The sequence below is a fragment of the Pleuronectes platessa genome, chromosome 15, assembly GCF_947347685.1.
Source record: "Pleuronectes platessa chromosome 15, fPlePla1.1, whole genome shotgun sequence".
In the NCBI taxonomy this organism is placed as follows: Eukaryota; Metazoa; Chordata; class Actinopteri; order Pleuronectiformes; family Pleuronectidae; genus Pleuronectes; species Pleuronectes platessa.
Genome location: NC_070640.1, coordinates 19018696 through 19043845, shown reverse-complemented (window position 1 = coordinate 19043845; position 25150 = coordinate 19018696). Strand labels below are relative to the sequence as shown.

Here is a 25150-nt window from a genome sequence, read left to right as displayed (position 1 = left end):
GTGGGGGTTGTTGCCGGAGCTTGTATGCATCTGCAATTTTCTCTGACAAGATTAAGGGTTATATTGTTCGGGTTGAGCCTGTCGGGGGTGAAACAAATCATTTCTGCTGACACTGCACTAAAAGGACTAATCTGAGGACCCCTCCTTCTGTTCGTCTATTCACTTTTAAAAAGCCAGATGTTGGCTGCATTTCTGACACCTTATTAAGCCCTCGGAGGCTCCCGGGATTGTAACATTATTATATGCGGACCATGACATGATGAGGCAGCCATGCTCGTATGGATTTAATTGCTATGTTTGTAGGACAGGGTTATATTGATTTTGTAAGGGAGAGGGCTGAGATGTCTCCAAATCTTAACAGAAATACAATCTGAAAGCTGAAGGGATGATTTATTTAATGCAGATGCTAAAACACATAGTAACCATGTCTCTATGTAAATTTCTTAACTGGGATTAAGCATAAATTCTTTAAGAATTTTTCCCATCGCTTATAAGAAAACACATGACGCCACCATGACTATGAGCATCAAAAGACATGAGCTATCTCATTTACGTCTCATCATCCTTAAGATCGCTCATATCACCTGTAAATTATGCACATGGTATACTCTAGGACATGAAAGAAAAGAAGGCACTAACAAGCATTTCCACAGTCCATTTTATTTGTGCACAACCTCACCCAGAGGACGTTTTTGCAAGAGGTGCGTTGGAGGTAGATGCCTGAGGGGGGAGTAAAGGGGTGTCTCGTGTTGGCTCTTTGTTCTCTAACGCTCAATGTTAGACCCCTAATCTGTCACCATCATGTACCCTGGGGAGATGAGTCGTGATAAATACATGGGAGGATTTGAGAGGACTCATGAGAGCTTCTTCATGATTTATAAATGAGTAGAGGGGGGGAGACACGCTATTAATAAAATAATTCTGGCCACAAACAGCTTTATGGTTCTTTTTATATGTAATTTGTTTATGGAAATATTTCTCTGTTTAGTTTTAGACTGTTGTAGATAACAGGCTTATTTTTTCACTATTTAATGATATGAAAGCAATTCCATAGCCTCTGTTTTTTAATGAATAATGTGGATATTGTTGCATGCAAAACAGGCTTGGAAAGGGGGTTTACAAAGAGCATCTAAAAAAAAATTATTTTAGCATTTCTAAATCACCAGATATGTGGTAACAAGATAAAACAAACTTAAACATACTGTAGAAGATGAAATTCTTCTTACTTTACGTGTCTTTTGAGGATGTTTGACAGCCGAGCACTTCATGTAGTATCATTAGAAAACCACTGATGCAGGAGACAGAGATAAAGAGTGTCATTGATTTGACTCTAAATTGTAACATTTCCCCGATATCGTCTAGTCCGTCAGTATCCACTTCATTGAAAGGGTTGCCGTTCCCAGTCTTTGCTGGGTGTTGCTTTTCCTCGCCTCTAGTTGTAATTAAAACTGTGATCAGGAGTCATTTCTTCGACCATGTGGTGTTTGAGGACTGGGTCAATGGGAAGAGGCCTTTCCCTTTCATTATTGCTTAGAGCAGACAAGGCCCGGACTAATTAAGGAACATTTTCAGATTCAGCTGACTGGCTCCTTCATACCAATCCACAGAGACACACTTTTGGAGGAAATTCAGCAGCAAGTTCTTTCAAATTGTGTGCGGTGTTTATGCTTTTAGAAAAATATATCTGCAGTTTAAAAAGCCTGAGTAAATAAATATGCAGATGATCTTATTCAGGGTGTTATTTGGAAAACAGGAGTAGTCACTCTTGTTGGAAAAAAGCTGCCTCCAGTAGAATTGGAACAGTATACCAGTGTTAAGATGCATGCAATAATAACAATAATTATGATTATTAAATAATTTGTAATGTGTTGAAACTGTTTTGCTGCTGAGACTTGTTTTCTTTAACTATAGGAAGCAGAACTATTGAATTGCAGTGTATGTAACTTGTTCATTTAGTTTCCATTATGTATTATCCTTTTTTCCATCCAGCGTAATGTTTTTCTCTTTCCTGGGAATGTCGGAGGAAAACTGGCCAACAGCTAAACCAGCGTAAACAATAGTTTTCATATTTCTGAAGTCCCAATCTACATAAGGTATCATTAGTGGTGTTCTGATGTATTGCTTTAGCAGACGATCTTCATGGTGATAAAATTGGCTTATGTTGAAATGATGTTGCACACCAATGTTAGATTCTAGCTTTTATACTGCTACTTTAACTATCATGTCACACAGACTTAACAAAGGCAAACCATGTGTTTGTGTGCTATGTGCATGTCTGTGCCTTTGTATTGCTGTCTCCTCAGAGGCTAATACTCTAGTGGGGGATTTCTAGCTGCTAGCTAAAAATGCTGATGTTGGTGTTTCTGTGAAACCAGACTGAAGATATTTCCATACGCTGTACAAAAGCTCACATAGACCTCAGACAAAGGATAATCTGGTTGTGTGACCTCATGAATATGTATGAACAAGCCTCCAAACATTTAATGAATTATCAAAATTTCCATGTCAGAAATGAAACAAAAATGATTCTGCTCTTTACCCCTCTATTCAGCCATTTTCAGGGTTCTTCTAAAAAAAAATTCAGCAGTTTTGTAGCTGTTGCTTATATATTCATAACATTGCAGTGGTGAACACCGTGATGCAACTCATCTGACATTCACTGTGATTTGGTGAATCACAAACAGGATAAATAGATGTTTTTGGTAGGATAATAGGAATGACTTAAATATAAAACACTGAAGTTAAGTCTACTTGCACTTTCTGACAAAACAAACCCTTGAAACTGAGAACAGATAAATCTTATGCTAGTGTGTACGCAAGATTTTTATATCATTTGATTCATTAAAGGCATAGCTCACCATTATCTATTAGCCACAATGCCAATGGAGGGGTGGGTGAAGGGGTTGAGTCCACAAAACACTTTAGAAGTTTCAGGGGTAAACAGTGTTTCAGCCAAATTGATCTCTTTCTCAGACGTAATAAAACAACAGAAAAAAACACAACATGCCTACATACTGCAGGTGTGGTGTCATCCAAGTGTCTGCAAGCCCCGACATTCTTATTCGACTCGAAACAACGTAATTTTCACTGTTTTTCAAGCAGCTTGTCTCTAAGTAAGACACAGACTTTGTACCTGTGTTAACTCTCGACTTTATCAGGCTGCCGATAAGATGCCCACAAAGCGGATGAATCTCAGAAAACCCTTCAGACATCTAATTTAGGTCCTCAGAGGCATATAAAACAGCTACTGACCCAGATAGTCATGAGACATTTTAGACTGCTCTCTTTACAAAGATCAGATTTGTCAGTATCAGCTTGCCATACTTCAAGAAATAGAACATAATTTGAAACAAAACACTGTTACTGCTAAAATTTTTCAAAAACTGAGGTTGTTTTGCTTGTCTATAAATCTTTGTTTTATGATAATTGAGATTGGATGAAGTCATTGCTGAGGATGTTTGTACATTCAAGGTCATTAACATATGCTGGTCCAGGAACCACCTGCTGTGTAGCCCAACAGCCATGTGATTCTAGAATAATTTGTCCTTGTGTGGGCCCACTTTGACTTTGAAGTCCAATCTGACCATTGACCTTATTCTGAACAAGACATTATCCAGATAATGATGTGTACACGAGTGACTAATAAAACATTCCACCCATATTCTCATTTCACAGAGCTTAGTCTGATAATGGCTCATGCAAACTACATCATACGTCTTATGTTTCCGCAACCTTTTTGAAAATAATGCCTTTTGTCACCATTTAAACGTAGCTAGTGTTGGGTTCAATAATTATCGTTCACCTGTACAAAGCTTCTAAACAGGAAATTCATGACATTACATTATTACATTTAATTTAATTTAGCTGAAGCTTTTATCCAAAGTGACTTACAATAAGTGCATTCGACCATGAGGGTACAAACCCAGAGCAACAAGAATCAAGAAAGTACAATTTTCTTCAAGAAAGCTTAACTACAAAGTAGTATAAGTAAGAGGTTACCAAGGTAAGAACTTGATTGGGAGACGGAGCGAAAGAGGAAGGGAACAAAGATGAAGTTGATTGAAATGTAGTTACAGAAGGTGGATTTGAAAATGAGAAGCGTACGTCATCTATCTTTTTTGTAAAGTAGTTGACATAGTGGCTTGATAGAAGGGTGGAAGGAGGAGGGTGACTGGGAGGGTCAAGCGTCGGAAAAAGATGGAGAACAGCTTTTGGGGTTTGAAAATGAGGATGGAATTCTAGTTTGGTAAAAAGAGCTTTTGGCTGTAGAAGAGGAGGCAGAGAAAGAGGCGAGAAGAGATTGAAAAGTGAGCAGGTCATCGGGGTAAATTAATTATGTGTCAGACAACAACGAAGCTGGGGAGGACTTGCCGTCCTGTCATGACGTAAGAGGACAGAGACAATCAAGAGAGGAGGACAGAGGGAGCAATGTTCCGACGGACAGGTTCAGAGTTTGTTGATGTGGTAGGGTTGTCAGTTTGTGATAGTGGGAGAGAGTAAGAGATAAAGAGGTGGTCAGAGACATGAAGTGGGGTTACAGTAAGGTTAGAAGTAGAGCAGTTTCTGGTGAAAATTTAATATCAGTGTAGGTGAAAAAAATGTGTGTTTGACAAGCTGGTTTGCAGCCCTTAAAGCAAACTATGATTTGTGATCATTTGAAAAGCCCACTTTGATTCACATCCTCTTCTAAGGAAGGAAAAGCAGAGAAGGGTGTTTTGACGAAAGCTGACCCAGATGTCTTAGGGGCTTTTCAATGCACAAAAAATATATTACACCCACCACCACTGCTTTTATCAACTGCAGGGGCACAAGAGCTCTCACAGCAGGATTACTCAGAGTGGACGGTGAATGGGTAATTTTGGATTTTTGTTTTGTTCATTTAAGTTATTGCGTAATCACTACTTACTGCCTCCATATATGATATAGTATATTCCGTATCAATAATTCACAATTTGGGGTTCAGTATCCCGTAAAAGATATTTTGGAATCAAAATAACTTATTTTATTACTATGTATTATATTTTCAGCTTTACAATCAAATCAAATCATTACATTTTCATGATGATATTGACAAAAATTAATTCAAAATCCTAAAAAGTTAATAATCCATGGTGCATATAAGTTTTGTCTAGACCCTGCAGGCTGCAGACAGTATCAGTATAGGTGTCAGTATAGTGTGTTTGTGTTTGTGTGTCTGTGTGTGTTTTATCCATGCGCGTGTGTATGTGTGTGTGTGTATTATAATCTGCTTGTCACCGCAATTATTGCAGACAGATTCAAACAGAGCATTGGAATATGGCTCCATTAGGCCCATCTGCCCTGCCCAAGGCTCTGGCTCCTCTGACAGACGTTTGTATGGAGACCCCTGCCCTCCTGCTACTGAGTTACATCTGCCTTGCTCACTGAGCCAGACCCATGTGAGAACAGCACCACTGAGAGAGAAGGAGCACATGTCTGAATGCTAATACACTGGCCTTGAGTAGACCTCACCACCTGCAGCTCTTTTCTGTGGCAGCAGGGTTGGCTTTAGTTTACAAGGAGCCAGCATTACCTCATGCTTCAGGGAAAGCTTCCGGTGTTTCGGTATGATTCACGGGGAACAATTACAAGAAATGGATGGACTCCAAGATCATTAGAATCAGAATGGAAGAAGGCAGAGGCTAAGTTCATTCTGGCAGGCCTTCGTCTAATGTGAAAGATTTGGCTTTAGTATCGCCTTCCTGAGAGGAGGACTGATTCACTGGGACCGGCAGACTCATATGACTGATGGCAAAGTAACACTCAAAGACAAAAAGGTTCATCTTAGAGCTGAGCCCAAAGTACCCCACCTTGAGTTCTGAAAGAGTTGCCCTTTTTATGTTGAGGAAAGACAAGAAAAATGCCGCCAAAACAATTCCTTGGGAAATCTGTGTGTGTCGTAATGGCTGCATGAACTGTAGCGGTAATTACCAGAATTAATGGATCTCGATGAAAAAAAAAAAAAAAAAATCTGGATCTAGGAAAGTCAGCAGATCATTATATGTATAACGGGTAGAAATAGAGAAACAGCCTCTGTATCCACAGCCACAACAATTTAAATATACAATTCCTGCTCCTATTTTCCTGGACCATTCCTTCAGCTTTCGAGTTCAATGCATTTTTTTGTGTCTCTTTTGAGTGATTGCTACTTGCTCTGAGTGATGCTTAAATATGATGTGATATTGTTAGGAGAAGGAGTAAATAGTTTTGTCGCTATTCATGTGTCTAATATGTACCATGTTCACATGAAAGAATCATAGCATTTAACTGGAATTTTGACTGAGAGCTAATACTGGCAATTCCGTGCAACAAATAAATCTAGCCAAGATAGTTCAATAAGCAGTTTCCATCTGTCCCTGGAAAATGCATTCATCGTGAACAAATAGCAAATAGTCTGTTCATGAAGTGCTGTTCACAGGATTTTATGACAAGCTTTTGTTTGCAGTTTTTCAGTGTACCCCAATACATCATGTAATGAGGGTGAGAAGAGTAAGTCCTGCAGACTGTCTGCCTGTTATAGGGTTGTGTGTGTGTCTGTGTGTGTGTGTGTGTTTGAGTGTGTGAGTGAGTGATGAGTGAGTGTTATCCTTAGCAGAAAAAGCTGCTTAAAAGGCCCTTGTGTTTTGCCAGTTGTATGCTTTTAATTTGTAGCAGCAGCAGGTGGATGATCCACTCACATCAGCAGGAAGTTAATATAATGTGTGAAGAGTGAGGCTGATATCAATGAGACAGAATTGCACTATATTATATGTTTGTGTAGTTTTTTTTTCATCCCAAGTTTGGGACTCCACTACTACCAATAAAGGAAAACACGTAGAAGGATAATTGCTATTTAAAATACATTAAATTCTATTTCAGAAGAAACTTCAACCAAATAGTATCAACTATATTTCAATCGTGTGAAAATCTCAAGGATAAGTCGTGTCTGTTGATGTCACAGGGTCAGTAGTTTCCTTATCAAATGTTTAAGGTGCAGCTATTGTTAACCAGAATAAAAGGACAACATTTTGTGTGGCAGTATTGTAGCTGGTGCCAAGCTGTGCTTGAAGAGAGCAATCACATTGAATGACAATGTACCTGCTTACTCAGCACCTGCATCGATTATAAGTGTGTCGTCCATGAAAAAGAAGCATCTTTTATTGCATGCAGTGTCAAATAGTAATTAAATCTTTAAGATATTTACAACAAATTTAGAGAGTATTGGCAAATTACTAAAGCATGTGTTTATTATCACCATGTTATATTGCATTTGAAGTAGTTTTCGTCTAATTCTGCCAACTTGATGGAAGTTTGTGCAGATTGCGTCTTTTTGCACATAATTTATTTATTCATGCTACTATATTTTGGTATTTTTTTTCTGTTAGGGTCTTTCCTCAGTAGAACAGGTGTTCCTAATTTCATTCATATTGTGTCTGCTGCTCTGCATGGTTTTACCCTTAGACCATATGGTAGTTCTGGCACCAGTTAAGGACCCGCTAAGTAGACACTCTGGATGTCCCCTGTCACCATCATAATACTACTGAAAGATAAACACACGGGAGCCTCAGCTGCTGGTTCAGTAAACAGCTGGTCATTAGCGTTGACTTAAAACACAGGTACAGGGGCATTAAAGACCCTCCAGAGAGCCAACAGATCACCCATCTTCTGCAGTCGCCAAGACAACATAATCTCACAAGATGATGGTTACATTTATTTTTTGGACTGCGCCATATCATCAGGATGTTTAATATGACATTAGTCTTTGTGTAGTTAGAAGAGTGATTATATGGCAAAGGGATATTTCAGGTTAGTAAAAAGGTTCCAAACAGCAAAGACATCTAAACAGGTTTACTAGTGTGTCACATCTGTGTGCAGATTGACCTGTCACATATATTTAGCCATACCAGCCACAGTGGGCCCAGGTGACTGTTTTGTCTGGTGTGTTTTAGTCTGAGGGCAGAACCATCCCCTCACCTCCAGCTTATCTGTTCCCCTGTCTGTCTGTCCATCTGCTCTCTCTTCAATCCATGTGTGCCAGGTCTTCTCTCAACCTGTCCCCTCGTGGCTCAGAGCTCATTTAGAGCATCCCTGACACAGAGGCACTGAGGCACAGCAGCATCACCCCTTCCAGCCATCCTCCACATGGACGATTAGCACCAATGACAGTCCTGATCAGCACATTGACTATCTGCCATGCTGGCTGCTGCTTTGTTCAGCTGTCCCTTCACAATAAAAAAACAACGTAACAAGATTATTACTCCATCACTACTACACATAAATCCAATCGCAATGTAGCTTCATGTGGAGTTCCACTCTGGCGAACTTGGACCATCGATATTCATTTCACATTTGCATATGTGTGACCAGGGTACAACTGTTATGACAGTATGGTGCCAGAATGTTCTAAATGCCATAACACAATTAAGTCTATAAAACAACAGAACAATTCAAAAAGGAATAGTCTATTCTGATTTATCTGTGTGATTTGGTTCCTATCTTCCCCTCTCTTCCTCTCTCCATAGTGCGACGTGCGAGCAGAGCTGTTCCTCTCTTTATGCTGAGTTATTGTGGAGTAATAGGTGTTCAGAGCTGCTGGTGGACTAATTGAGTTGGTCTAATGAAAAGTATTTTCAGTGTGCTGTCATCTGTCAGCCACAATTAGTTGCCATTACAAGTAGTGGCTATGTGAACACATGCTGACAAGCAGGGCTTTTGATGCGGCCGACAGATGGGACATGATTGAAGCAATGTTGTAGAGATACAAATCAATCCCTGTTTCACTGTTAAAGTGTATGTGGGTTTTTGTTTATTATGCAAAGCAAAAAAGAAGTAGTCAGTTAACTGAATATGTTGTGGTTGTGCTCCTCTTTCAGAATGGCACTGACTACGGGTTCCTGGTTCGTCAGAACTCTGAACTCCTGCGAGCCCTTGATGAGCTGGAAAAGACTTGCTCCACGCTGAGGGAGGAAAATTGCCTGCTGGTAAGACTAAAAATAACAGTTAGTCTTGACACAAAGCTTCCTAGAAAGTAGGCCAGGTGCAAAGACACGTTGAATACAACATCTTTATGAGCATTGTGTCTGTTAGGAACTGTAACTTGATATCTGTCGTTATTTCACATTTATTCAGTTTATAAAAGTCTGCATGTTTTCCTTTCCTCGTCTGTCCTCTGAAATCCCCCCCATGCAGGTGACACAGGCATATATAAAACCCTAAGATAAGATCAAATAAAATGATTGAACGAGGAAATAAACTGTATTTGTGTATATATACACATATAAGTAAATTGGTCAAATAAATTGGTAAAATTCACAATAAGAGGGATAACATGAAACTATGACTTTTGTAGTTAAATTTCATATAAAATGTCCATGTTACTTGATATTTAATTTTTGGCTCAATGCAAATCGTCACATTTAATCAAGTGTTCGCTATCATGTTGAGTAAATGTGAATAAAAATAACTAAATTGTGTGTTTAATGTATATATTTATATCTAAATTTAACTTTAATTAATTAAATCCCCACAGAATGGGACTATAGACAGAAAAAGACAACTGCATCAGAGACAAAATATCACATAAAAAAATTCAACGATTCAGATAATCTTTAAAATACTGAAATATCGTATCACAAACCCAACGCCCTGCCAGGAAGTGTTTCTGACTCCCTGTTGAACAACGACTCCTCAATAACATTTGCAGCGCCCGTTTTGTTGTGCATTGCTGTGTTACTATTTGCTGCTGGCATTGTCTGATGATGAGTTTTGTTTCCCTTGTGTTTAGCGAAAGAGCAGCGCCCCAGAGACCGAGGAGAAGGTCAGGCGGCTGAGGAGAAAGAACACAGAGCTCGCTGTTCTCGCTAAGAGGCTGGAAGAAAGAGCTCGGAAACTGCAGGAGGCAAACCTCAGAGTGGTATAACACACACAAAAAAAGCTTCAAACTATTTCACACTGAACTGCCAGGCCTATTTGTCTGCACTCTGACCCAAATGCTGGGAGTGATTCATTATCAAGCAAGCCATCCAAATCACCACATCATCATAATGTCCGGTAATGAGTTGAATGGAATAGTTGAGCATGTGATGAATGGGAGCCTTGTTGAAAAATACCAGAACCCTGCTGAATAATTTAATGCATCACTAGAACGGTCACAAGAACTCAATAGTAAGTTAAAAAATATCTTACAAAAGAGATGCAACAAAGACAAAAAAGATTATATAAAGCAGAACAAAAAACAAACACTATTATAAGCAGTTTAAAACATTTACATTCTTCATAAAACCATGTGGACATGTATTTCTAATTGTGTTATGGTTGACCTGTTTTGCAGCATTGCTCTCTAGTTAGGTATCATCTTACAACATATCATGAGGGCCACTCAAACGGAAATAAAACCCTGGGATTGTGAGAATGTAGTTGTAGTTTTATGGGAATAAAGTCGTGGTTTTCAAAGAATAAAGTCAGAATTTTAGGAGACCTAACTTATGTCGTGTTAGAGGGAGAATATCCGTTGATCACCACGTGCCTGTGTTGAAATAAGGAATGTGGAGCATCTTGTTTAGTTATACTTGAGTATAGTTATCTTAAGTCCTCAAGTACATCAGCACCACATCATCACACGTATGAGACACTATTCTGAGGAAAGAACCATACATTGTGATCAAATCTAATCCAATACAAATGTATTGTTACTGTTCTAATGAATAGCTGTGTGATAAACACTTTTTATATTTATATATATTGTAGTATGTTATATGTATATCTACAGTACAGCAGTCATCTCAAGGGCCATCTCTCTCTGTCCCGACTGTTTAGGTCACAGGCGGATGTATACAGATTTTTTAGAAACTGAGTTAGTTTGCCTCAGTTATTGTTTGAAGCCTCAGTGAAACTTCCCCTCTGGTGTCCTCCCTGCTGATTAGTACATTCAGTATGTTTCCTTCTTGCACTTGTACAGGTGAACTCCCCGTCAATGATGAGACCCGGGTCAGTGGAGCAGTACAAGAGGGCGTTTGCCCGTCAGCGAGCTCGTGACCTCGCCCAGCACGCTGATGCACTACTGTCTAAGGATAAAGAGATTGCTGCCCTGCAGCAGGAGTGCAGAGAGCTGGAGGCACGACTGGGCACCACCAAGGTATTCCAACACTTCCCCATTAACTACTTACTCAGCAAACATTGAGATGTGGTTATGAATTAGAACCTGAGCTCAGTCTGGAATTAAAGATGACTCAGGTTAAGATCACATAAAATAATTGAACATCACTGATTTTTAGAGTTTTGCTCTGCTGTGCCACACATTAACTTATTCCTCTATTGACTATCCCTGCCAAAGGCTCATTATGCCACAAGCTCGCCCTCTGCTGGACAACATGGGCACTGCTCATCCTTACTACCTCCTAAACCCGTATTACAAAGGCTGCGTCACTGCTGATGTCTCGATGACAGTGCAGGAATAGGCTGCCTTTCTAAATGCCTGTTTTTAATTACTGGTACAGTGACTTAACAGCTCATACTTTGAACATGTGCTGTGTTAAACAGTGAAAGGTCTTACTCTATGAGCTGAGCATTGATTTGATTAGAATGACTGTGCTAAATCTCTAATGCAACCAAAACACATTTCATTCATTATGTCACAAGGGTGACAGTGAGGAAGGGTAAAGCACGCAAGATTAATTTAAAATCAAGAAGATGGAAAATTAAACAAGGTCAGTTAAAAAAAATACAATTAGATCACAATGCAATGATTTGAGATTGCTTTATATCTTTATTTGAGATTAACTTCCTTTGAATCAGTTTAGTAGTTTGAGATACAGACACTGTTGTAAAACAAAAATTAAAATAACATGTATGGCTGTCTCTAATGCATGTCTATATGTCTGTTCAGGACTCCCCGGTTCCATCTGGCAGACTGGAATTTGAGAGGCTTCTTAGAGAGTCTCAGAGGGAGGTGCTGCGGCTCCAAAGGCAATTGTCCGTCACATCTTCCACACAGCAACACAGCCACAGTCCCGACCCCAGCGGCCTGGAGAAGTGTGAAGAAACAGAGGAAGAGGAGGAGGTGGAGGAGAAGGTAAAGTCACCCCCCCACCCTCATATCAAAGCACAGCCCAACTCTACACTGACTTCTGTTGGACTCAAAACTTTGTCCAAGCCCACTAAAACTTCAGTTTAACTGTAATCTAAAACTGACATCCAAAGAGTAAAACTCTATCATAGTTTCTTTGTACTGAAGATTGGTTTAAAAGATAAAAAGCTCAAAATGATCCAGACATTTTTACCTAAACCAGTGTAAGGCTCTTAAAGGCGTTTCTGGAAAGCTGGTGGGCTGATACTTCTGTGTGATTACAAACATGCACGGATAAGGAGATCATGTATTTACACCAAGGAGCATTGATGGTGGTGCTATTACTGTTAAATTGGGTTTATACTTTTTGTTGCTTATCTAAAAAAAAAAAATTCTGATTGCTGTTATACAGTGTTATATAATGGCTTGTCGTTGGACCTGATACTAATCTGCCACAAGCCATAATGAGATGATTCCCTGTCTTGAACTTGGGCCTGATCAAAGATACCAAAGTCACACACTCTGATCCTCTCTGCATGTATTACTGATCTGCTCGGTATTCAGTTCTTAGAACCAGTTCTTCACCGACGCTCAGAGATGTATGTCACTGGCAAAAATGTTTAATGTGCACATACTGGATACAGTGTCACATATATATAAATATGTAAATTAATAATTAATAATAATTTAGTTAGGCTCATATTTGTTATAATGGAGAAATATGGACAATATATTTTTACTGGTGTCCTTTGATTTTAAAGAATAATTTTTTTGAATTATTGTCAGTTTATATGATTATAAAGGCAAACATCCATTATATTTATGTAAAATTCGGCTTTGCCTGCGAAAGGAGTAAAATGATATTCCTGCTGAGCTCAAATGAGAACGTCGATTGTGGTAATCTCTCGTTTGTGGGACGAACACACGCACTGCCAGTGACACGCGCACACCCAGAAAGGGGCCATGTTGTGTGAACTCTAATCCCCTCTAACAACAGAATGGTACAGTCCAGTAATCCGCTCTCTGTTGCTGTGGCAGCGGTGAGAGGGTTTTGGGTGGTAGGTAAGACTCCAGCCGCACTAAAGACTTTTCTATCTCGCCCTGCTCTGGATAACTAGCAGGCCGAGGGAAGCCTTGACGTTGCCACAGATCACACGAAAGGGGTAGGTCGTCCTTTATGGTTTCATTATCTCTGTGTCTACGTATCTCTGGTCCTGTGCAGTTCTCCTTGGCTAACTTCATATGGGTCTGCTTGGATGTGAGAATAAAGCTGTGCAGGACTCAAACTTGTGACTTGGCACTGGAAACAAATCAGTGTCATGACAAATCTGGGGTGTGAAGGAATGGGCACCAAGCTACGGGAGCTGTATTTGTGTTATATGATTCAACCGGCAGCTCGCTCTGAAAGATTATCAGTATTTTACATGCAGCCCTTCAGTGCAGCGAAGGAGATTTTCATCAAGGTCTTATGGCTGCTTTTTTTAAATTAAATTCAGTTAAAGTAAATCTAAGCTTGTGTGTGATGACACGGCCACTTTCTTACACATTAGAGAGATGGCACACATATGAGGCCTGGTCAAGGACAGCCAGTCAGTTTTCTATCCTCAGTCATATTTTGGAGCGTCCAGATGTAGAATTTGGACAAACCGACTTAGCGACAGACAGGGTGGTACAGCGTTTGATTGGCGGACATTGATATGCTTCGTATTAAAAAGAAAATCAACGGCCAGGCCAATCCATTAAGGTGCTTTTAAAAGAAGTGATCCAGTTACCCGTTTCAGTAGTCTGCAGGGATTATACCAATGTGCTTATGGTGTTCAGGGCCTGCTGCATGGGATCTGACCCTGCTTTAGTATGCATGGGCCCAGGGAGTACTTGATCCTTTAGTATATATGGACCACGTCAGTGTGAAGTGTCCACAATTGCTCCTGACTGTGTGAAGTAGTGTGCAAGTAGGGGTGAGCCTCTAAACATGGACCTCATCCGACAAACCACACATCATGACCTCAGCAGTAGGATAACCTGAAGACATGGCTGCATTCTTTATCAGGTCATTTATGTATAATGATGCATATGACTGTCATTACTCAATATTTATAATATCTACGACTATAATTCAATTTTAATGCATCCAAAATTAACAACTGTTAATGTTTATTACTGAACCTGGTTGCAGACAATCACATTTTGCAAATTCTAATGAATAAGGTTTCTATTATAAATGACTTTACATTCTCAAAGACCACAATGGTAGATATATATATAATTATTGTTTCTGAGTTTTCCGAGGTTAAACAAGTACTGCTGTTTTCAGTTTTTAAATTAGGAATTTTTGTCCTATCATTAATTACATAGTCAAGCCAAAGGACATAAAGTAAGATACGTTCACCAGGTATAGTCTGTAAAATGTTACTGAAAGGCTGCACAGAAAAAAGCCAGGGGATGTGGGGACAATTCCAAAATAATATTTCATGCTAGAACTGTTTATAAGTAACTATAAATAACTAATAAATAACTACAGTTATACTCTCTGACTTTAAACTCAGTGCTTGATTGCATACTAAACGGGGAGAACGCTCATATGTACTCTATGAATTCCATGTTCAAGTTTAAGGTCAACTTAAGGTAACAGATGATAGATTGCATTTTTTTTATTAATGCAAAAAACAAAAACAAATGCATGTCAGTATGTTGTGTTCATCTCTGTGTCATTATTACCTTATCAAAGCCAGTATCAACATATTTCAATTTAAGCTAATGCTAACTGTAGCATCCCTGAATATAAACATTTACTTCCTGGTTATAATTCATTTTTATTAAAAGACCAAAATGGACACAATAAATCTATACATGTACCAAGCAGCTTTATACTCACTCCCATATTTGTTAAAATGAGGCTTTATCTTGATGCACTTATTGCTTAGAAATTTGTAATTTTCATCTTTTGACAGTTGTGACCAGTCTAGCCCAAAACAAGTACAACATTTTCATTAAATCAATTTATTGTCTATTTTAAATATACTTCATATAAAAATACAATGGTCAATAGTTTCCTCCTGAGGCTGAGTGAAGCTTTGGGTACTTTGGGTATAGATATGTATAAACATTATATTGTAGTACTGCTATGTCATGATTCACCCTTTCATCTTCATCATAACATGGTACATTCTTAAATTCTTCCTTCCTTGGTCAAGGTTCATATAATCCTCTGAAAAGATTCTTCTGTTTGCAGGATCAATTTAGATTTATATAGTTTTAAAGAAGAATCTGTGATTGTACGTGGCCAATCATCAGTGGAAAGATTCTATATTGCCTCTTAGACACAAATTTAAACCATTAAAAATATTTAAAAATATTTAGTTGCAATTACATAAAGTGCTTCCATGTCTTGATTTAGTTTTCCAATTATAAAATAATCCCCTCCTGTATATGAGGTATAAGATATATTGTTTGAATGTTTTGAAGTATTAACATTCAGCTGAGCTACACATCAGAATAGAATCTCAAACATTGACTGCAAATGATTCTTAATAGCTTTAAGCCCTGGTCTAATTCTCTCTATGACAGTCCCTTTAGTCCTCATAACATCATATAAATGAAGCATTATGTAATATTCCCCCTCGTGCTTATTCGTCAAAACCATGTTAGAATTATATCACACGTTGCCTTAACCCTGATTATATCTGTTCATCATTGTGAGCTCCCTTTACAAAAAGGATTGCTCTTTTTTAAAGGATTTGACCTGCAGGCTGATGTATGACATACTGATTTTAAAATATTACCACTGGTTAGTTAGTCCCACTAAACTATCTCAATCTCAAAACAATTTTATTACTACGTTGATATGTTTAATTTTGATTCGATTCATGGTGAAAGTTGGCTCTAAACTCCAAAGAAGGAGTAAAGCAAAGTAGTGAAGTAATCATTAAAACGATGGGGTTTGTTAAAATTGACTTATGGGATCTTAGCTGACTAATGGGTCACTCCCACCTCGCTGCATGGCTGCCAGATTGTAGCAACTAACTCCACCCGCTTAAACCAGCCCAGTGGACTAGTATGAAGAGCTATAAGCTAATTAGGAATCACAAGAACGGCGACTGTTTAACAACTAACCAAATGACTAACCAAAGACACTTTGTAAAGATGCTTGGATCACGAAATGGGATGATGCCATTCTTTATGTTTGACCACAAAAAGGAATCAGGAACAGGAAGACACAAAAGCAAAGCACTAGTTTAAGGTACTCATTCCTGTGTGCTGTTTTTGTAAAGGGGCCTCCTGCTGGCCTTTCGTCACCACTACTCACACCATCTGGTCCCCTATCCAAAAGATAAACAAGGGATGGCCTCGCTTAACTTCACAGGCGTGCCACAGAATCTGTGCTAAACAGTCAAAATGAGTTATTTAACTCTGTTAAGGTTGTCTATCATCTACTGTGAACATACTATTTAAGAACAACCCTAAACCTGTCATTGATGTGAGCTGCGACGCATGTGTAAAGAAGAAGAACATTAATCTCCTGCACATTCAACACACAGGCACTTAACAGGCTTTTAACTGTGATGCAGGAAAACTGAACAGAATTTATTTAATCTTTGCAGGTAGTTGATCACATACACGTATAAATTGATCTTTGGTGGTATATGGCTGTTTTGCGGTATCCCTTTGTCATTGCAGAATAGAAATCTTCTCTGTTCATTGTTGTGACTATACCTAACTGTTAGGTGTACAGTAATGTGCCTTGTAGTGATTAAAATGTAAAGGAAAGTAGAGTGTTAAGTTGAGATCCCCTCTGCAGCACGTGGCACAGTGCTTTTGATCCTGTTATTGGGTCATGGCCTTGGCTGCACTAGCACAGTTCTACTCCGAGCATAAGTAGGTTTGCTCTAAAATTAGATACTGATTCCGACTCTTAACCCCCCAGCAATGTCAGCCTGTCCCCCACCTGCATCCCAGTTCGACCAGTGATACAAGTTGTGAAGATGAATGTGTAGCTGTAATTGATTAAAAAACATACTCTGAAACATTTGAGTCACTAACACGCAACCTAATTAGCAAGGACAAGTTCCTGCTAATGAGTTCCAGTCATGTTGCAGGCTACAGGGATTTCCCCTGGATTATTCATTGATTGTAGTTGGACCACTGGGAAGGGGGCGTGCCGCTAATCCCTCACTCGCAGCAGGGGGTTATCTTTAGTGTCTAAACATTACATCACACACTTGCTCCCTGCTTTACGATCAGAGCAGAAGCTTTATATTAAGACTACCTTGAAACTTGACTTTTTTTAAATAATCTCTGTAAATATAAAGTGACTGACTGAAAAGGTCTTCCTTTCCCTGTCAGGTTGGAGGAGGAGCCCCGTTTGTGGCATTAGATGAAGCTCCATCCAGGTGTGAGAAGACTCCCGGAGAGGAGGAGGAGTTGGGGCTGCGAGTGACGCCCAGACCGGGCCACTGCCCGAACCCCTCTGGTCAGGAGGATTACACAGAGGAGCAGCGCCTACAGTTTCTGGTGAGAGCACTGTGCTGTGCTAAACTTCAAAATACTCCAGACCTGTAGAGGAACATTCAGAGTACAATCATGCAGTGATTTCCACTGCTTAAATGCCATTTTTTATTATTTTGGAGTTTTCAAACTGGAGCTTTCCTCCAAACAGTCATTCATATGAGTCGTAGACGTCTCTGAGAAGCACTAATGGCACATTATGCCTAACTGAAGGGACAGGACTTTGCTCTCCACTCTGCATTTTCATGTGAAATTGCAGCCTGAATTTCTGTGCTGTGGCTGAACTGACTGCCACTAAAGGAAAAACCAGGGTCAGATTTGTTATGTAATGCAGGGATTATTTTGATCTTGTCCCTTGGAAACAGAAGAATAGCACATTGGCCTCACTGATTCTACAAGTTGGTCTCGTGGCTTAAATAGACCACAGTCTCTCTGAGCTATGCAAAATGGAGATTACAGACATAAATAGATGTTGTTTTGTTTATTGTTTGAGCATCAATAATGGACATCAGCTGTAAACAACTTACAGTACAAGCAGAATTGACTATAAAGTAGAAATGTTGTCATTAACAGGATGTGTTTCATTATCATTTTTGTGTGTTTGTAATTCACAAGAACACGGAAAGCTTAATTCACCATCATTTGAGGATTTCATGACTCACTGTTCTCCTACTAAAAGCTGGTTGCAGATTTTTCCAGCAGTGTAGAAAATGTCACCACTCATTGTGTCAATACAACGCTGTATATTGCTTAAGGCAGTGATGTTTCTGATGGCTTTGGTGCCTGATGGTTTCTATGGTTTCTCATGGCTAAAAATCTTTGGTTTGTTAATAAGATCTCAAATTTACATCATAGATTAACTGTTTATCATTCCTCGAGTATGACTGAGTCATGGAGAAAAGTGGGATCTCAGACAATGGGATTTCTTAGATGAGTTTAATGAGATACAATACAGAACAAAGCCCATCAGCTGAAAAAACCCTGAGCTGAAATTAGCCCACAAAGCATTCAAGTAATATTTTTAGCTGCTGGGGTTGGTTGGCTCAGTTCAGACTGAAATATCTCAACAATGTTTGGACAGATTTCCTTACAAATATAAACATTCATGGTGCAAAGAGGGATGGATATTTGTCACCAATGACTATGTGTTTATTGTTAATTCATGCTAAACATCAGCATGTTAGCCACAGTGCCCACTATAAGTGCAGCATTTAATAGCATGGCTGAAAGACCCCTACTCCAGTTTACACACCAGACCTCAGTGTATACTCATAAAACAGTTTCAACCTTGCTGATTTTTGAAAGACCCATGAAGGATAAATACTCTCTTAATATGAGGGTGGGAAGGACGGAAGCCAACATGTTTGTCTAATGGTAGCTAAAGACTTATCAAACATGCTGTTTAACCTTAAATCACGACCCCATGTGCCTCCATGTTTTAAATATTCATTGTCTTTTCATTTGCAATCAAGAACATTGTTTAGGAACAATGTTTATCAGAAAAAAACATCCTATAGGTCGGTTTGGTGGACTTGACAATCAATATCTGTAAAAAATAATAATAAGTTGTAGTCACAATAAGTGAACAGTTAAGTGAGTGTCTGTGTTAAATGGTAAATTCCAGTTTACCTTCCCAGTCTTGGTTTGACGATACTACAGAACATCTTTACTTGATTCACATTTTTCAGGTATTTAGAGCTGTGACAGATTCACAGGTAAACAAATAAGAAAACAGATTGCAGTTTAATTATCGTTATTGTCTTAATGTGTCATCAGTGGTGAGAGTAAAATGTCTCTCCTGCATGTGGTTTGCAATTAGCCTATGTGTTCTGTAGCTTCCCCCCCGTACAGTCCCAGTGGTAATACTTGATGAAGGTCCTGTGGCCATGCTGAAATAAGCAGATTTCTAATATGCTGGTCCTGCATTTAAGCTGCATTTAGAATAATTAAAGGATGCTAAGCTTTGTAATACCTCATTGATGTGTGTCAGAGGTCAAAATGGAAACTAAAGCCAATGTATTAAGCATTGCTGAATGTAAATGCAGATCATGTGCCATTATATATTGTTCATCCTGATTTTGCCTTCATACAGTATGTGTCCTGCTCAATTGAGAGATAGCTCTTTTTAAAAATAAAAATTTAGTGTAACTGACTTTGTTGTGTTATCATTGTTTGTACAGGAAAGTGAGCTGAGCAAGAAGAGAAAAGAATGTGAAAACCTTGAGCATGAAGTAAAGAAGCGACAGAAGAGATGTCTGGATTTGGTAAACAACCTTCTTCCTCTGGTATTTCCCTCTCATGTGCTGTGTGGCTGGTTATTATAGTGGACGTAGTGAAGATCTGAGAGCTAGAGAGTTTTTTCTGAACTTGTGCTTTCTTCATAGGAGAGCCAGCTTGAGGATGAGCGAGGTGAAAATGAGCAACTAAAGGAGGAGGCAGATCTCCTCAGGAGGAAGGCACAGCTGCTCGACCAGGTCAGTGTCTCCCCGCCCTGCCGAACTCCATCCAAAATTTTGCTTTTCTTACAATGATATTTTACCCTTCAACAAAGCTGAAATTTGGGGCTGCTGTGATGATATATTGTTATGATATAATTTAAGAGACTGTGAACAACTGTCAGCCTAATTTAGTTTTAGTGTAAACTGACTGATGTTATAAATAGACAAATATCCCTTCAAAGTAATCCGGTCATCTAACCCACTGTTGTTTCTCAAGACTCGGGCTGAGAATGAGGAGCTGAGGGAAGATCTCTCTGAAGTGACTGCTCAACACAATTCAGTTCTCGAGGAGAACCAGAAACTCCGTGCCAAACTGGAGAACCTAGAGCAGGTCCTTCAGGTAAAGAGCAGGTCAGATCCTCACCCTGCTCCTTGTAAAAACTGTCTTCTGATCATATTTATTTTCCCCGAATAGCATATGCGAGAGGTCGCCGAGCGAAGGCAGCAGCTGGAATTGGAACATGAGCAGGCACTCGCTATCCTTAAGTTCAAACAGGATGAAATCAAACGGTTGCAGCGGGTAAGAACCTTTCTTCATCTTTAACAGATATTTTTTCTGGCTCAAGTAAAGCTCTCATGACCCTATGGTTAATTTCAACCATATTATGAGAAATGGGGGGTCTTGTCCAGCAGGAGGCAACCTCTGGGCACCTATAAAGCTCTGACTATTCTCGCTGTGCTCTGAACTCGGCTTTTATGAGCAAATAACCAACATTACACTGACTTTAATATCTTTTTGATCACCAGGCTCAGTTATTTGCCAAGAGGGAGCATGAGGGAGTGGTTCAGATGCTGGAGGTGAGTTTATATTACACCACTGTGACTGCTCATAAAAGGAGAAAAGCAAATAAATGTTGTTTTATACCATGCAGCGCTTCTATCATGATGCATTGAAGCTTGAGAGGCTTCCAGCACTTAAGAATGAGTTGCCAAAATAAAAATCAAAGCTTCCAGAGATTTGGTAAAGTCACACAGAAGAGTGAAACTTATAACTAATCATTAAAGGTTTTTCTTATCTTCTTTACACCAAACCAAAAGAGTATGATTATTAGTAATAGTTGACAATTAAAGTACACAAAATACATAACATTGCAGCAGAAGCGGTGTGGACATACAGTGCATTGAGCTGTTTCTGCTTATCTAAACACCTGGCGGAGAAGCTGTGGCAGAAAAGACTTGTATTTTTGTAGCACTGAAGGGCCTGGAAAACCGTTTGAACAGATGGCTGCTCTGCTATTTCAGGACTTTTTTGTTTGCCCTCAGTGTAAGTGTAAGTGTAACACATGTATTTAAAATGAGTGCAGACAGTCGGTCTCATTCTGATTTAATTTCAAACTGAGAAAAATGTAAAAGACTAAAGAGCCAACAGCAAGAACTCATTTCATCACATATCATCAGCCACAGTTGATGGCTGTGTTGATGACTGAATTTATCTGCGGTTTGTGCTCAACATTTCCCCATTTGTTCCTAAAAGAAGTGTGTATTTCATTTTAGGATTTGACTCAGCTTGTGTTGCGGAGGGAGCTGGTAGAGTATAGCTGCTCCTTGGAACTGCTTGTTTCCTTCCACTTGCTTTGTTTCACTCACTTTCCTTCTCTCAGTTTAACCCAAGAGTGTCACAGGAGAAAGTCTCTTTGCCTCCAACAGTCTGAGCTTTGTCACTAGGTCTACACACAAACTCTCTCAGTCTGTTTAAACCATTTCTTTGAAGATTATAAGGAATATGTGTGTTCATGCAGAAGGCAGGTGTTGGCTTTTGAAGACCAAGAGACATTCTGGTGACACAAGCTCCTGACAGGGGTTTTCTCATCGTCCTGGACTCAGACTGCTGTGTTTCTACTTTATTAATATTTATAGTTTTCTGTCCCAGATTCAAGCATCTGTTTTACCTTTGCGCTTTGTGTTATCTCTTTGCTAACCAGAGTACACTGGACTGCATGCAGGTACTGTTAACCTTTAGCCTCCTTGACCTCCCCTGCCAAATGATGTATGTGCCACAAAGCCTTTCCTTGCCCCTGTAGATAGAACCATGTGAATACAAAACGTTTATAAATCTTAACCAGGTTTTTACAACATTTGTTACATGTAAATATACTTATATTGGAACCACTTTACCTGCAGTCTTTCATAAATGTGTCATGTGGCCATTGAAGCCAATATAAGGCAGTTTTTTAGGTTTAATGTAGAGTAAATTGGGTCATTCACACAGGTCCAGATAACAGTGTTACAGCTGTGGCACAGTTACCGCTTCCAGCTGTACTGAGCACGTTCACCATGGTCATCATGCTGGATTGTTTTTTCTCTTCTTTCAGTAAGGTAGAATTGACTTTTCCATCAATCCGTCACATAGCCAAGTATTAATTTGAGGTCTGTAGGCGCTTTCTCAGTGTTTTAGTTCTCATCACCACCTAAGCCCAGTGTCGCCAGAATACAGTTGACTGCAGGCTCTGGTTTGCGTAGGTGAGAGCTAACAGGAAATGTTGCTTAGACAGTTTCGTGCAGAGGCCTTTGTCAGATCAGGCTGCCAGGAAACTCCAACCACAACCGGAAGTGAAATCCGCCGCATAAAGACATTCAGTGAAGCTGAGGCCAACCTCTGTAGTGTTCTGGCAAATAACACTGCTGTCTGCTGTCACTTTGTTAAAGTGATTGCTGTGTAAAGTAGAAGCACAATGTGCAACTTCTCACAACCTATGTTACTTTCCAGCTCTTTTTACTGCTATTTCACGTCCGAGCAGAAAACGACCTGCCTCTGTTTCCCTCCCATCTCCTTCCCTTTGAGTCTGAGTTCTGCTTTCCATGTGTGTTTGCAGCTGTAAAGTTGGTTTTAGTAACAGCTGTTTGTCATGCAGAACCCTAACCTCTGAATGTAATAGTTTAAGATTATAAACTGTATGTTTATATTATAAATAACCATAAAGGTGTAAAATCTGATATGGAATTTGTCTTGTTCATGAATGATTATATAAGGTTTTCCTAGTTAGAAATGGAACAAGTAAATGGCAACAAAATGTTTCTACATGACATTTTACAATTTATAAACAAGATTAATTAATTTTATTCTCAAGTGGTCAGATCCCTCCACATGTCATGTACTACTATAAACTATTTGTGATTGTATAATAAGATAAATTCACTTTAAACACAGGCACAGAAGACATTTTAATTATAGCACTTTATCATATAGTAACCACTGAAATATATTAATGATCACATATTGATTATATCCTATGTAATAGTGTGGAAAGATGGATGTTTTTACTTTGTCTGTATCTGTTCACCGTGTGTTTGTTACGCCTCATGTGTAGTCAAAGGTACGAGACCTGGAGGATAAATGTCGCAGCCAGAGCGAACAGTTCGGCTTGCTGTCCCAGGAGCTGGAGAAGTTTCGTCTGCAGGCGTCGAAGGTGGATCTGGCCGGCTCTCCCCTCCTCCACAACCCGGCAAACCTCTCTCTTCTGACCAACGGGGTGGGCCTGACGACTGAGCGAGGTGAGCCATGCCACCACGGATATGTACTGTTGCGACAACCAGCTGAAAAGGAAACAACCTAAAGCATTGGCTAAGTTTAATTTAACTTCCATAGAGTTTAATAATTGGATTGTTTAATTTCCCAAGATAATCTTGTGACATACAGAGTCCTGGCTAAATAGCATGGCTTTAGAATCAAGAGCCCAACTGCATCGGTCCTGACATGGACAAAAGCATCCCAATCCTTTAACTGTTCCATCAGGAATGTGTCTTTTCAGGTTTAAGTGTTTTTGTGTTATTTATTTATTATTGACTTCACGGTTTCCTTCTAATCACTAGGGGCACATAAAATAATGCCAAAATTGATCAAGGTGTCAGTGTATTTTAATTTTGTAGCAGTAAAATAGATTAAGCACAATTGCAATTTCATTTCATGTGTGCGTGCTTCGACTTTCATGCACAAAACAAGAAAGGTTTTATAAATGTCCATTATAACACAATCCCATCCAAAGCTCAGCATAACAGCAGTGCAAATCTACACTAGTCCACATCTTTCCTACTGTGTGTATCCAACCTCTTTTTCCTACACTGTTCATGTGTTTTAGACTGCACTGATGGCTCATGGGATATGGTGTCTCTGGGTGAAATAGCCTTCTGGAGTCTCGAGGGAGGTGACACTCTCTCCTGCCCCGAGGGTAATGATCCGCTCGGTATGCTCTCTGTCTCTGCTACCCATTATATGTGTTGGGCACGGCATGTTCGAACCCGTCATCCCACCCACACCGTCCAACACTGTAACAGAGATTGTGTATATTGCTTGCCATCACATGAGGGTCGGGGAAATGTCTGTGGACCGCGGAACCAGTTAAGCACCTTAGCAGTGCTGGTGTGACACACGTTGCCACAATTTAGCATGACCCCTGACCGCAGACAGATGGAGACAGGATTTTACCCTCCGCTGTTTAATCAGCCAGGCTCAACCTTGAGCCTCCTGCATGTCAACCAGTGACCTCACCCACCTAGATGCTCACAGATTCAAGCAGGTTAACCAGTGAGAGGGCTGGAGGTGTTTGCTAAAGTCATGGATTATTTATTATCCTCTTCCCCTCTGTCTCCTGCTAGATGTGGCGGCTGCACTGCGGATGGGGGCCACCCCTCACGCCGCAGGGCTGTCCAGGGTGGAGCGCTCGCCCGTCACCAAGCATCGAGAGCTGCCCACCATCAGCGTCAGCAAGTCAGGCTCTTCCCACAGCAAGTCAGAGTCCACTCACCTCACCCCCAAGTCTGATTCCCACCTCAGTCCGCACAAATCAAGCCCAACACATGAGGTACAACCCATAGAAATTTCTTTTTTTGTTCTTGTTATTTATTTCTACACTTGGATCAGATTTTTTTGTTACCTAAAGGTTTTTTTAAGCACAGGATGGTGTCGTACATTTAAAAAGAAGATAAGCAGACATACAAAGACTTTAAAAAAACACACATAAATCACAAATAACTGTTTTAGTTTGACCTAAAATTGTGAAATCCTGTTGACTTGATCGTGACTAAATTGACATGGTCACCAATATTCCAATATTGAGCGGATTATGCAATTTAAACAGCATTTTCTGAT

General features: G+C 39.6%; 1 protein-coding gene across 4 annotated transcripts in view; it reads left to right on the top strand.

The window, feature by feature from the left end:
- LOC128456881 (RIMS-binding protein 2) overlaps positions 1-25150 on the top strand; it is a 59891-nt gene that overhangs the window by 14911 nt on the left and 19830 nt on the right. For 2 of the 4 annotated variants that reach the window (XM_053441287.1, XM_053441285.1), the window contains 13 exons: positions 8871-8978; positions 9782-9910; positions 10955-11131; positions 11882-12067; positions 17405-17572; positions 19747-19851; positions 19951-20040; positions 20282-20404; positions 20480-20584; positions 20812-20862; positions 21559-21591; positions 23373-23556; positions 24658-24863. In XM_053441287.1, coding sequence (XP_053297262.1) covers positions 8871-8978; positions 9782-9910; positions 10955-11131; positions 11882-12067; positions 17405-17572; positions 19747-19851; positions 19951-20040; positions 20282-20404; positions 20480-20584; positions 20812-20862; positions 21559-21591; positions 23373-23556; positions 24658-24863 — 1665 coding nt within the window. The remainder of the gene's footprint in view (positions 1-8870; positions 8979-9781; positions 9911-10954; positions 11132-11881; positions 12068-17404; positions 17573-19746; positions 19852-19950; positions 20041-20281; positions 20405-20479; positions 20585-20811; positions 20863-21558; positions 21592-23372; positions 23557-24657; positions 24864-25150) is intronic. The other 2 variants (XM_053441288.1, XM_053441286.1) reach the window with 1 other exon arrangement.